The 13,590-nt window shown below is 39.6% G+C and overlaps 1 protein-coding gene across 1 annotated transcript; it reads left to right on the plus strand.

Moving 5' to 3' along the window:
• The first annotated feature begins 1,248 nt into the window (after window positions 1-1,248).
• Window positions 1,249-13,117, plus strand: DUXA (double homeobox A). Its single transcript, XM_055310189.1, has 5 exons — window positions 1,249-1,279; window positions 8,386-8,540; window positions 9,031-9,139; window positions 9,568-9,713; window positions 13,013-13,117. Exons 1-5 carry the CDS (start codon window positions 1,255-1,257, stop codon window positions 13,115-13,117), a joined length of 540 nt encoding a protein of 179 aa, XP_055166164.1. The 5' UTR covers window positions 1,249-1,254.
• Window positions 13,118-13,590: the final 473 nt, after the last annotated feature.

The following is a 13,590-nucleotide window of genomic DNA, read 5'->3' on the forward strand; positions in this document are numbered from 1 at the left end:
ATTTGTCAATTTTCATTAAGGTTGGGATCCCTGGGTGGAGCAGCAGTTTGGCGCCTGCCTTTGGCCCACGGCGCGATCCTGGAGACCCAGGATCGAATCCCACATCGGGCTCCCGGTGCATGGAGCCTGTTTCTCCCTCTGCCTGTGTCTCTGCCTCTCTCTCTCTCTCTCTCTGTGACTATCATAAATAAAAATTTAAAACAAAAAAAAAGTTTAAAAAAAAATTTCATTAAGGTTGATCAGTAACTTCAAGAAGAAATTGCAAGGGAGAGATCCTTATGTTCATTACATATACAACCTCACCTGAAACTACAACTGCTAGTGTAGGGTAGGATCTTGTTTTTATTTACATTTTTATATCTTATATACATGGACTTTTGCAGTTATTTTTGTTTTTTTTAAGTACTGTATTCAAATATTATTTATTTTGAACACATTATTTTTTGCACTCCTTTAAATTGCTCCTGAGGTGAGATCTTCTCTTTCCTTACCCTAATCCTGGCACTTTAAAATAATTTTTGATTTTTGTGTTTTGTTTGTTAGCTGTTTTTTTTAAAATAAGTTCCTTGACCAACATTGGGCTTGAATTCATGACCCAAAAGTTCAAGAGTCACAAGGTCTACTGACTGAGCCAACCATGCACTCCCCTCCCCAAGAACTCTTTTAATTTAATAAGAGCAGGTCTCCACTTTGAAAGATAAGTGAGGAGCACAAAAGAAGCAATTAAAAATATATATGTATACAATAAACATTGAAAAAATGTGTGAATACAGTAGTACCCAGAAATGCTCCTTTAATGATTTAAGTGTACAGGTTAGTATAAATGATTACTTTTCTATTAATGGAAGAATAGGAGGCTTATCTAGCCCTTCCTAGGTTAAGAGGGTCTATGTTTCTGAGCACCTGGGTGGCTCAGATGGTTAATTGTCTGCCTTTGGCTCAGGTCATAGTCCTGGGGTACTGAGATTGCCCCAGAGCTGGGTTCCCTGATCAGTGGAAAGAAAGTCTGCTTCTCCCTCTCCCTCTGACCCTTTCCCTGCTCGTGCTTGCTCTCTCTGAAATGAATAAATAAAATCTAAAACAAACAAACAAAAAAACCTGTTTCTAAGACATGATGCAATTAGTAAAGATAAAACTTCATTATCACTAAAGATTAAATAAACAGGAGGGGCCATGCAAGCTGATGATATAAAACCATCCTTGAGGCCTACTGTCTCCCAGTCTAATTCTTAGACTTCAGAACTCTCTTCTAACATGGAACAAGACAACTCTCCAAACAGTAAGTTCCCCACACACCTGACTAAAGTTTCCATTTCATTGTCTTTCCTTTCTTTTGGGAGGAAATTGGATTAAAAACCTATTGGGCTTGCCAGAAGTTGTGGAAATTCCATCTTTAAACTTTGAAATAACTGTTAGGGTTAGGAAAATAGGGTTAGGGAGTTTCTCTCATTGAGATGAAAATATGCTGTTTTCTGTGCATTGAGCATTGGGAATTTCAGAAAGATACAGGCATTCAAGAACTAAACAAGATAGATTTCTTGCTTCAGGATGAAGGAGAGGGAGGGAGAAACACTTAAAAAAAGGAATTATGGGAGGCATGAGAAACTTCAGAGACCAGAATATCTTTGGAATCAAAGAAGCTTCCAAATTTCTTAATCTAGACTGAACTTTTCTCCTGAGCTTTAAATTTGTATATCTAATGTGTTTACTTAGCTCTAACAAGCATCTCACCTGCTTATGCTTTATTCCCTCTTCTCCAGACTGTCTAACCTTCTTGCTGTCTCTTAAATAGGCCAGGCAGGCTCCCACTGCTATCTTCAGTTCCTGCAATGTGACTTTCTAAATGTCAACATGGCTCCCTCTTTCATTTGCCTCAAGTCTTTGCTCAAGTCATTTTTCTCACTGAAGTCTTCCCTGATTCACTTAAAGCTGTGACCTTACCCTATGCATTCTCTCCTTTCCTCCTTTCCTTTTTTTTTGCCATGGAAATATTCACCATCTGGTATACTATATATTTCACTTGTTTGCTTTCTATCTCCTGACTCCATGAGGTGAGGGCTATCTTGTCTATTTTGTTCACATTGCCTAGGATAGGGTCTGACTTTTAATAGGCACTCTAGAAGTATTTTTATGAACAATTAAAATTAGATGAAAATATTATAGTTCATCCTACCTGGACTTATCTAATAGTCCTATGAGTTAATGTGTATTGGGTGAAGAAAAGTGGAAAAATCCAAGCTTTCATAGGAAAATTAGAATTTTGGAAAATTCGGATCTGTCACTTTAGGCTTGACGTATCACAATACTTTATAAAGACTTTTCTTATGGGATAAGTGGTAAATTTAATGAATGTGACTTGATCCTGGATATTATCAATTTTTGGAAGATTTGCAGAATATTGTAAGCCATTATTTTAAATCATCAATCTTTATATGCTGTGTATCTTAATATAGCATACAGCACAGTTCACTGAAATGGTTTGACTCTATGTGGCAACTAATATTTAATAAAGTTTAAGAAGCTTGTTATAGTGTATTTTTCAATTATCTGAAGGGTTATTAAAGCACAACTCTGTCCAACTACATATCTGTTTGAGTAGGTATATGCTTCATATTAAGTTAAAAGAACATTATCAAAATCAAATGAAGATCTAAGAATCCAGCTCTCTTCTATTAGTCTAGACAACAAAGATATTTCCATAAATGTAAAGCAATCCTCTTATCTCAGTAATCAGTTTTATTCAGAAAGTGATAATTTGGGACACCTGGGTGGCTCAGTGGTTGAGCGTCTGCCCTTGCCCTGGAGTTCCGGGATTGAGTCCCACATTGGGCTCCCTGCATGGTGCTTGCTTCTCCCTCTGCCTATGTCTCTGCCTCTTCTGTGTCTCTCATGAATAAATAAATAAAATATTTAAAGAAGTGATAATTTTTTATTTTTTTATTTTTATTTTCTCCCCTTCCCCCAGGAGGGGGAAAATATTTTATTTTATTTTAAATAAAAATGTTACTTTTGTTAAAGTGTAATGGGTTTATTGACATTTTAAAATGGATTAATGTTCTCACTTAATTTTTAATAAGGTATAACAAAATGGTCTTTGAGTATTTATTAAGATTTTATTTATTTATTTATTTATTTGAGAGAGAGAGAGAGAGAGAGAGAGAGAGAGAGAGATCATGAGAAGGGGGCAAGGCAGAGGGAGAGGCAGACTCCCCACTGAGCAGGGAGCCTGATTCAGGACTCAGTTCCAGGACCCTGGCTGGGATCATGACCTGAGCTGAAGGCAGACACTTAAAACTGCCTGAGTCACCCATGTGCCCATTCATTTTTAAAAGTGTAAATGGGTCTTGAAGCCAAAATCAATTGGGAATTAGTGATCTAAGAATCTTTTCTAGAGAAAAAAATTGCAAAGTTTTCATGTCTTTTTTTCTTTTTGTTATCTGCTCTTCATGACACAAAATTCCTTCCCCAGCTCATCCACAGGCATCCATCTATTTTAGTGCACTACATGCCCTTTAGGTATGTGTCTATTTTGATATGTGTGTATCCTTGACAAATATACAACATTATTTTTATGTAATATATTTTATTTATATTAGTTGATCTTTATTGAATAACTTGATATTCCTCAATTTTTTAAATTATTTTTTTAGAGAGTGCATGCATATGTGGGTGAGGGAGGCAGGTGTGGGGCAGTAGGGAGAGGGAGAGAGACTATACCTTCAGCAGGCCCCATGCTGAGTTGGGGCTTGATCTCACAACTCTTGAGATCATGACCTGAGCCGAAATCAAGAGTTGGACCCTTAACTGACTGAGCCATGGCACTCACCCTCCAATTGGAAGTTATTGAAGTAAACAACTGCATACAGTAAAATGCACAAATTGTAAGTGTAGACTTTATGTGTTTAGTCATGTAGGTATATACATTACTATATAGAAATAATATTGCTAAAAAAAGAAATAATATTGCTCTCTGTAAACCTCATTTTGTATCTTCCTTTCTTAATATTGTATCTTTGAGAGCTATCTATTTTACTTCTCTGTCCTTTTTTTCTTCATTATTTTTGTCTTAATGCATAAAATTTCATCATGGGGATATACCATATTTCACTTACCCATTCTTATGATGATGGGCATTTAGTTGCTTCAACTGCTATTACAAACAGCATTCTGAAAAAAAAAAAAACATCATGGAGATCTGACTGAGAAATAAATTACAGTATTACAATGACTTCTTACACATAATTTAAACAAGCATAGCCCAATTGCCGTACAAACTTTTTTTTTTTAGATTTTATTTATTTATGAAAGACACAGTGAGAGAGGCAGAGACACAGGCAAGGGAGAAGCAGGCTCCATGCAGGGAGCCTGACGTGGGACTCCATCCTCGCACTCTGGGATCACTCTCTGAGCCCGATGTGGGACTCGATCCTGCCACTCTGGGATCACTCTCTGAGTCAAAGACAGATGCTCAACTGCTGAGCCACCCAGGCATCCCCCGTACAGACTTTCTAAAGTACATTCCAACCAGCTCTCTGGAAGGGTTTCCATCTTCTCCGTGCCATCCCCATCATGCAAGCATCTGACTTTATCTAATTTTCTAACTTTTGAACTGCTTTCAATTATAATGTGTTTAGTCCAGCAATTTTTCCCATTGCATTTTGGCATTTTATTCAAGTAATTCTTTTCTATCTCAGTGTTAACATAGGCTTTCTTGTACATCATCTTCCATTTACTGTTACATTTTACATTAAATAATTTAAATAATACATTAAATTTTACATTAAAATGCCTTTAATTTGGCATTTTTAGATATACTGTACATAGTAGGACTCAACTTCATTTTTCTTCATACAGTAAGCCATTCTCTTTACCCAACACTGTTATTTCACACTGATTTTGGAGGCTATAGCTATCCCAAGTTCTCAGATATAACAAGATTTTTAAAAAATTTTATTTATGAGACACACACACACACAGAGAGAGAGAGAGAGAGAGAGAGAGAAGAGAGAGAGAGAGAGAGAGAGAGAGAGAGGCAGAGACACAGGCAGAGGGAGAAGCAGGCCCCATGCAGGGAGCCGGATGCGGACTCGATCCCGGGTGTCCAGGATCAGGCCCTGGGTGGAAGGCGGCGCTAAACTGCTGAGGCACCCGGGCTGCCCTATAACAAGATTTCTGTTTCTTGGCTTTCTCTTTGGTTCCATTTGTCTACTTGTCTGTTTCTGCATGAGTACCATAGGAAAAAAAAATTCTACTGCTCTATTTTATCTGGATAATTAAATCTATCGTCTTTATCCTTTTAAAAAACATATATATAATCTACTTTGTGGGCTTTTATTCTCCCTGTACATTTTAGGTTGCCCTCAATCCTATTTGATTCCTCCTCAGATAACATAGTCCTCATATCTTCATCAGAAAAATGCCAGATAGGGATCCCTGGGTGGCGCAGCGGTTTGGCGCCTGCCTTTGGCCCAGGGCACGATCCTGGAGACCCGGGATCGAATCCCACGTCAGGCTCCCGGTGCATGGAGCCTGCTTCTCCCTCTGCCTGTGTCTCTGCCTCTCTCTCTCTCTCTCTCTGTGACTATCATAAATAAATAAAAATAAAAAAATAAAAAAAGAAAAATACCAGATAACTCCAATGAGATTCTACAAAATACCTCCTCAGTACTCCTTAGAACTGTCCATAACATGAAAAACTAAGTCTGAGAAACTGTCAGAGCCAAAGGGAGCCTAAGGAGACATTATAACCCAATGTAGTATATAGTACATTGAGGAGCATCCTAGAACAGAAAAAGGATATGAGGTAAAACCTTTTTTTTTTAGATGAAAACTTTTAAAATATGAATAAAGTATGGACTTTATTTACTAATAATGTATCAGTATCGATTCATTAGTTGTGACAAATACACTGTACTAATGTAAGATGTTAATAGGGGAGGGGCACCTAGCTGGCTGGGTCGGAAGAGCATGTGACTCTTAATCTTGGGGTCATGAGTTTGAGCCCCACATTGGGTGTAGAGATTGCTTTTTAAAAAGTACAGTGAAGGGGCAGCCCGGGTGGCTCTGCGGTTTAGTGCCACCTTCGGCCCAGGGTGTGATCCTGGAGACCCTGGATCGAGTCCCACGTCAGGCTCTCTGCATGGTGCCTGCTTCTCCCTCTGCCTGTGTCTCTGCCTCTCTCTCTCTCTGTCTCTATGAATAAATAAATTAAAACAAAATCTTAAAAAAAAAAACAATGTCACACTTACCTATGAGGTAGGGAGGACTAATTCTGTTTAAAAAAAAAAATCTGCCACAGCTACTTAAGGGCTTAATGTTTCCTTTAAGCTTTTCACTGTAAAGGGATTTTCCTTCAAGAATGGATAGTCAAGGACCTGTGCACAGAGAAAATGTAAGTGACAGTATTAGATGGGTGGGGTCCTGTAAGGGCTTTTGAACCTAAAATCAACCTCAGAGCAGATCACTTTGCCATCAGAAAAATTCCATCACAGGGGCACCTGGATGGCTCAGTCAGTTAAGTGCCTGCCTTCTGCTCAGGTCATGATCCCAGGTGCTGGGATCAAGGCTCACAAGGGGCTCCCCACTCAACAGGGAGTCTGCTTCTCCCTCTTCCTTTTCCTCTGCCCCTCCCCCTGCTCATTTTCTCTCTCATGAGCTCTCAAAAAATCTTTCAAAAAAGAAAAAAAAAAAAGAAAGAAAAATTCTGTCACAGACTAGTTGGAGCATGGAGCATGGGCCTTAGACTGGAGAGTCAGAGAAGGACTGAGAAGATAGTGTTCAAGCTAGAACCTGTTGGACTAGCAAGCTAGTCCATCATCATAGGAAGAGCATCACAGGAAGAGAGGAACAAGTACCTAGCTCTGGAATAGGAGGAAGTTGGCCTGGTTAGGGGGCAGAAAGAAGTTATATGTGGTGGCTGGACGACATACTTATTCCAGGGTATAAGGCCAAATAGGTCACTATATGACGATGTCAAAGAATATAGATAAAAGCCTGATCAACATGGTATGATTTAAGAGGAATTGTGAATGATAGTAAAGTTAACTTTCCTGTTTCAGGGTGACGATCTGGCTTAGTGGGTAAAGCATGCGACTCTGATATCAACATTGTGAATTCAACCCCCACAGTGTAGAGATTACTTTAAAAAATTAAAAATCTAAAAATAAGTAAAAACACATACATAAAATTAACCTTTCCCTTTCAGTGAAGTACAATAGACCAGGAGATAGTAGACTGATATGCAATTGAAGATTTAGGCTTTTAGGAGGGATCAAACAAAAAGAATCCTTATAGACTGGAAATCCAAATGAATTCTTTTGCTTAAGGAATGTAATGAGTAACCATAGTTAGATTTTACTGGATTTTATTTTTGCATAAATGTGGAGTTTGATTTTTCTGAGAGTGACTTCAGAAATATTGGAAAACAATTGTATTAGAGACAGAAAGGAAATAAGATTCAACTTGCTCTTTCCTATGAGGTCCCAATCAAAGCAACTCAATACATTAAAGTCTCCTCTCATAAATACAGCTGTTGCACTTCCAAGCGAACCTCCAGCATCCTCAGTAACTTCTAATTCCAATTCACTAAGTCTGATTTTGTTACAAAATCATTGGTTCCAAACAAATGCCCAGGCTTTCCAGATTTGGCTATTTCAAGGTGGTGTCCCATATCTAAAATAATGTAATGTGGAATTTATTCCCTATTTGAAGATTCTACTGAAAGTTTTTTTTATAAAGATTTTATTTATTCATGAGAGACACACAGAGAGAGGCAGAGACATAGACAAAGGGAGAAGCAGGCTCCCAACAGGGAGCCCGAAGCAGGACTCAAAACCAGGACCCAGGATCATGACCTGAGCCAAAGGCAGAGGCTCAACCACTGAGCCATCCAGGTGCCCTCTACTGAAAGTATTAATTTATGCTCCCCACAGTGTTTTAAAAAACATTTTGGAAAATGATCCTATTTACCCACTACTGATGGCAATAGACTTCAAAATGATTCATAAGTACCAGACTTTTAACCAGAAAAACTGAAAGGAGCTTAATGATACTTCATTTGCTCTTCATTTCTATGGGTTTAAGTATTCATAATTGTAATTTAATTATAATTTTCTTGACTCATTGCTTTTAATCCATATGAACAGAACACATCCATTTTTCATTATTTTTGAAGATAGAAGACTTTGACTTCCCAGTCATGGCATTCAGATCAACTAGAGAAGTTCAAGAATCATCCTTATGTGTTTAAGAGCTTTATAATTGTGGCAGAGTTCTTTCCTACTGGGTTATGGTGGATTCCAAATGAGAAGAAATCAGAGACTAGCTTGAGCCTGAAGTTTGAAATGTTTAACTGGCCTATTCAATTCTCTCCTAATCTTTCCACAGAGACCATAGCAATGAATCATAGACGTAGCCGCACCAAATTCACAGAAGATCAATTGAAAATCCTAATCAAGGCATTTGACCAAAATCCTTATCCAGGTTATGCTACCAAACAAAGACTTGCTTTAGAAGTCAATGCTGAAGAGTCTAGAATCCAGGTAAGTTATAAATTCTATATCTCCAAGACTAAAAAGAGAAAGGGAGGGAACTGTTGATCAAGCACATGTTATGAGCCACTGTGCTAAAGGGCTTTGCGTGGAGTATCTTGATGGACACCCAGAACTCAAAAGATGTTGCTCTTTGTCTCACTTCACAAATGTGGATACTGAGGATGAAAGAGCTTGCAGGAGTGGAAAGGAAGTGTGCAGATACTCCTTCAGAGAAAAGGAAATGCTTGAGCTTCTTGTTAAATGCATAATTGCAGCATTTATTTACTAACTTAAAAAGATTATTATGGTCATTTTGGGATGAGATTGTGAAGACGCCAAATGCCAAGACTTGACCTAAGACTTGTCAGATGTGACAGGTATCAGTAACAATCCTGAGCTTTGATCTAATAACAATCATGCATACCCTTTGAAGAAAGGCAGTGATGGGGTTGAGATGACATAGATATTTAATTCTCTCACTTTCTTTTCCTCACTTGAGGTTTGGTTTCAGAATCGAAGAGCTAGACACCAGTGCCAGAAAAAATCAGAACCTGATGAGGACTTAGAATCAAGCCAAGACCAAGATTACCCTGAAGAGGAGATTCCAAGTAAATAGTCTACTCCAGTCCTGTTCCCCAGCAGAGTCTCTTGGATACCCAAGTGTCTCTCTACACTGGAGCTAACTGCTACTCTGAGTGGAAAAGGAATGTTCTCTCTCTCTCAGGACCTCCTGTTCAGGGTCTTCTGGTTCAAGCTTCAATATGGCCCCTGGAAAGTCTTCCATCCATGGTTCATGGACCTTCTGAGACTCTCTTGCTTACCTTCTTTCCACTGGAAAGAAACAGCAACCTAGCCATAAACTGAGTCTCCTCTAGAACCTTCTGCCAGGAATAAACTGGGGCAAGGCCCTCTTAAGGAGAGGCAACAGGTTCCAAATTGGATGGGAGACGGAGTGGGACATGTTTGGGTTCCTTGTTTGAATATGCAAACTGACCTCTGAAATATTCCTCGGCCCTCAGTCTTATATCTATCCTAGGTAGAGAAGACAGACGGTGTCGTACCAGCTATACCTCCTCACAATTACACACCCTCATTGAGGCATTTACAAACAACCCTTATCCTGGCATTGACACCAGAGAGCAACTTGCTAAAGAAATTGGTATTCCAGAGTCAAGAGTCCAAGTAAGTAATAAAGAATCTGACTGCTCCATCTCCTAGGAAGGGGAGCCACGTGGACATGCCAGACACATTTCTACTCTAGGGCTTTTCCACAAGCTGTTCTCTCAATCCAGGATCTAACCCACGTTCTCCCACAGCCAGCTCTCTCACCCCCTTAAGTTCTTTTTTGTTATAATGAATATTTTATTTTTGTTTTTCATCTTTTCACTACATTTATTATTAATATTAAAAGGTGTTTAAAAAATTCATTCTCAGTTCTCTAGTGGCTCACATTCCGCTTGCCCACATACTTGACCCATTTCCTCAGGACCAGTTCAGAATTGAATCTGTCCACTGCCATTTTCACAGAAAGCAACCAGTGCCATGGATGTAGCAGAAGGTTGGAAGAAGGCAAGTACTGCCCAGGTTCCACCCAAAGGTCAGCTGGATGGAGATCACAGAATTCTGACAGAAGGGCTGATGGCCTCACAATGATTTAGTCTGAAAAACAGGGTTGGCGAGGAGATAGGGTAGCCCACCAGAGCCTTTAACGAAGCTTTAATGAGTCAGAACACCTCAAAGATTTGCATCAAACCCAGAAGAAATGATACCAGTTGAAGAATGGGGAAGACCAAGGAGGCAGTCTTCCACAATTCTCCTATGTTGGGAGGTATGGAAAGTCTAGAGGGCACAAAGAGCCTTGCTCATTTTTGCAGAAAAGCTTAACTCTAGGATTAGGAAGTCTCAAAGCTGCCATCCACATTGAGAAAGGCTACAAAGGGATGCACAATTTCACAGGCACAGTGATCACAGATGAAAGCTGTGGGGATCACAGTACTGACACAGAAACTACAAGATACAAAAGCGAAGAGAGTGGCCTTTCAGGGGGTAACTCCACTAGTCATTCAAACTTGAGCCCAGGCCAGACGACTTGGTGAGTATCACAGAGCAGTTGGCAACATTGGAGGTAGGTGATGCCACGTAAAAAGGACTTAAAACAAGCAGCTAGAAGATGGGAATGGTAGGAAACTGCTCCAGGGCTCTCAGGAATTGACAACAGTACTGGGTACTGAGCAAATAGATGCACAAGCAATAACACCAAAGAGGTTTCCTGTTTAGCAGTCAGTTGGCGAGGGGGAAGAGGACCCAGAAGGCAGTTGAAAGTAGCAAATATGCGGTCCTGAAGGCAAGTCTGGAGGCTGGATCAGGAGTGCACATTATACACCACTGATGAAACAACTCTAGGTCCCAGGGGAGGAGTTAAGATGGTGAAGGACTAGGGTGGGGCCTAAGTTTGTCTCATCCCTTAAATACAACTAGATAGTTATCAAATCATTCTAAATACCTGGAAAATCAGAGGTCTGAGGAAACAAATACTGCCAAGTCCACAAGTAGAAAAGTGACCACCTTTTGGAAGGTAGGAGGTTTTTTTTTTTTCTTTTTTCTGGACCAAATGATGAGAAGGAGAAATTCACCTCACAATAAAGAACAATATGAGTAGTACTCACATCCAGGGATTTTATCAATGTGGGTATAAGTAAGATGTCTGAACTATAATTTAAAACAATGATTATAAAGATATTAGCTGGGTTTTTTTTAAAAAAAGCATAGAAGACACCAGATAATCCCTTACTGTAGAAAAAACTCTGGACCCCAAATGGGGCAGGTGGCCAATGGAGGTGGGTGTCACTGACTGAGGATGATGGGTGGAACAGCCTCACAGTAGTCATCACAGGGCCACAGGAAAATATATGGCCTTCAGGTGACAGAGGGCTCTTCCCAGCCTGAATGGGAAGGCAGCCTCACAGAGTAGGTCTATTATGCACAATTGGGGTGTAGAGGACAGGGATGGCATGGAAAGGGAGAGAGATGAGACAGGCAGGAAGATATGATGGGTTTGGCTTGGATAGCTGGCTAATATTGGTGTTACCAGCAGGAGGATTGGGTTCTAGAATATAAAGAGTTCCACAGGGTTGGAGGTGTCCAATTGAGATACCTAGAATAGATATCTAAGAGGCAGCTTCCATAAGACTCCAAAGCTCTGGGGAGGAGAGGATATGCCCCAGCAAAGGCTGGGAGATTTTATAAAGAAGATGGATATAAATGGCAGACTGACTTTTGAGTAAATGGTTTGGTAAAATTCTGAGAGTGTGAGTTGGGAGAGAAGAAAATAGAAGTCAGTGGTAAAATATGAAGCGAATATGTCCTAATATAGCCATTCCAATATTCTTTGGGCTAATTTTCTCCTCAAAATTCAAAGCTGAGGGACATCTGGGTGGCTCAGTGGTTGAGTGTCTGCCTTTGGCTCAGGTCATGATCCTGGGGTCCTGGGATCAAGTCCTGCATCACGCTCTCTGCAGGGACCCTGTTTCTCCCTCTGCCTATATGTCTTTACCTCTTTCTGTGTGTCTCGTGAATAAATAAATAAAATTTTAAAAATTGAAAGCTGAATATATTTTTTCCTTAATTAAGATATTGGTAGGTGCAGAAATGAGAAATGTCTGAATGACTTTGTCAACAGGGAACTAATTCTTGTAGATACTATAAGCACGGCAGATGGAGAAAGGGATTTATGATTTGGGTGTAGAAAACCATATATACAGGTCTACATATATACAGATCTTTCCAAATCAAGCATTCATCTCTAGAGTGGTCTATACTCTCAGGAAGGATGTGAAAGTTCCAGTGATATTATGTGACTTTTCCAAAGCCTGGTGTTTGGACTCTAGACCAGTGCTTTATCCTACTTGCAACCTCTGTGAAAACCAAAAGTAGTAGCTATGGAATGTGAATGTGTTTGTGCATAATATATAAAAAATGTTTTTCTAAAGTTATATTATAAATTATGTATATAGACATTTAATATGTGTCTAATGTGCATATATATGTGTAATTGATTGGCAGAGACCAGGGGTAGCAACCAATTATGTATAGTGGGATGAAAAATATCTTCCTAGACAGATATACTATCCTGGGTCATGGAAGAAAAATTGGCATTTTTGAGAGATAGGCAAAAAGACAGGGAAGAAATTCCAGGGCTTCAGTTTAGGCATGGCACTTTCAGGAAAAAAAAACAGCACTGGTAATGAGGGATCATGGAGACCTTGAAGATATGAAACTCATCATGAAGGTACTAGGTGTGAATTTTGGGCTTTATCTTCAGACCGGAAAGACGTTCCTAGATGTCATATGTAATGTCAATAATTTGGAATTAGGCCTAAAGCAAACCATCTCACTCTTCCTTCTGTCTTATGAAAAAAGCAATGGTGAAGCTTGCATGACATCACTGGTTTTAATTAATTCTCAATGTTTTACCCACTTAGATTTGGTTTCAAAATCGCAGATCCAGATTCCATGTCCAGAGAAAAAGAGAACCTGATGATAAAGACAGAACAGAGACAAGACCAGGAACAGGATCTCTGGGTTGAGAGAGTTCAAGGTAATTACTCTGTTCTCATTTTGAGTCACAAGCAGAGTCTCCTGACTGTCCAGTTCTTCCACATGGTGGAGTCAACTCTCAACTATCTCTTGGGAAGTAGAAGATATGCCTATTCAAGTGCCTCATCAGACTCCATGGAGTGAGGGGATTGGTTATAGTCTCTGAAGGCTCTTCCTAAGTTGGTGATTCCCCTAAGGAATTCATTCCTCTGGCCACTTTTCCAGCCAGAGTCCAGACACCCCAGTAGAATGTGATTTTTGTTCATTGATGTCTTCCAAGTGCCTGGTACATAGTAAACAATCAGTAAACTTTTGTGGAAGGTATGGTTGAATGAATGGAAGAATCAGTCCTTTGGTGTGTTCTGCCAGGGGCCACCTAGTGTGTGCCTTTCCTAGAAGATAGTAAGTTCCATATTGGACTAGGAAGGTGGAAACGATTTTACTTTCATGTTTGAATGTATAA

This window comes from Nyctereutes procyonoides, unplaced genomic scaffold (assembly GCF_905146905.1).
Source record: "Nyctereutes procyonoides isolate TBG_1078 unplaced genomic scaffold, NYPRO_anot_genome, whole genome shotgun sequence".
Lineage (NCBI taxonomy): Eukaryota > Metazoa > Chordata > Mammalia > Carnivora > Canidae > Nyctereutes > Nyctereutes procyonoides.

Bases quoted from the DNA above. Each gene is read 5' to 3' on its own strand.
- DUXA (XM_055310189.1), top strand. From the start codon at position 1,255: ATGGAACAAGACAACTCTCCAAACA. The intron at 8,541-9,030 runs GTAAGTTATAAA...TCCTCACTTGAG, and splicing joins CTGAAGAGTCTAGAATCCAG to GTTTGGTTTCAGAATCGAAG. The intron at 9,714-13,012 runs GTAAGTAATAAA...TTACCCACTTAG, and splicing joins TTCCAGAGTCAAGAGTCCAA to ATTTGGTTTCAAAATCGCAG.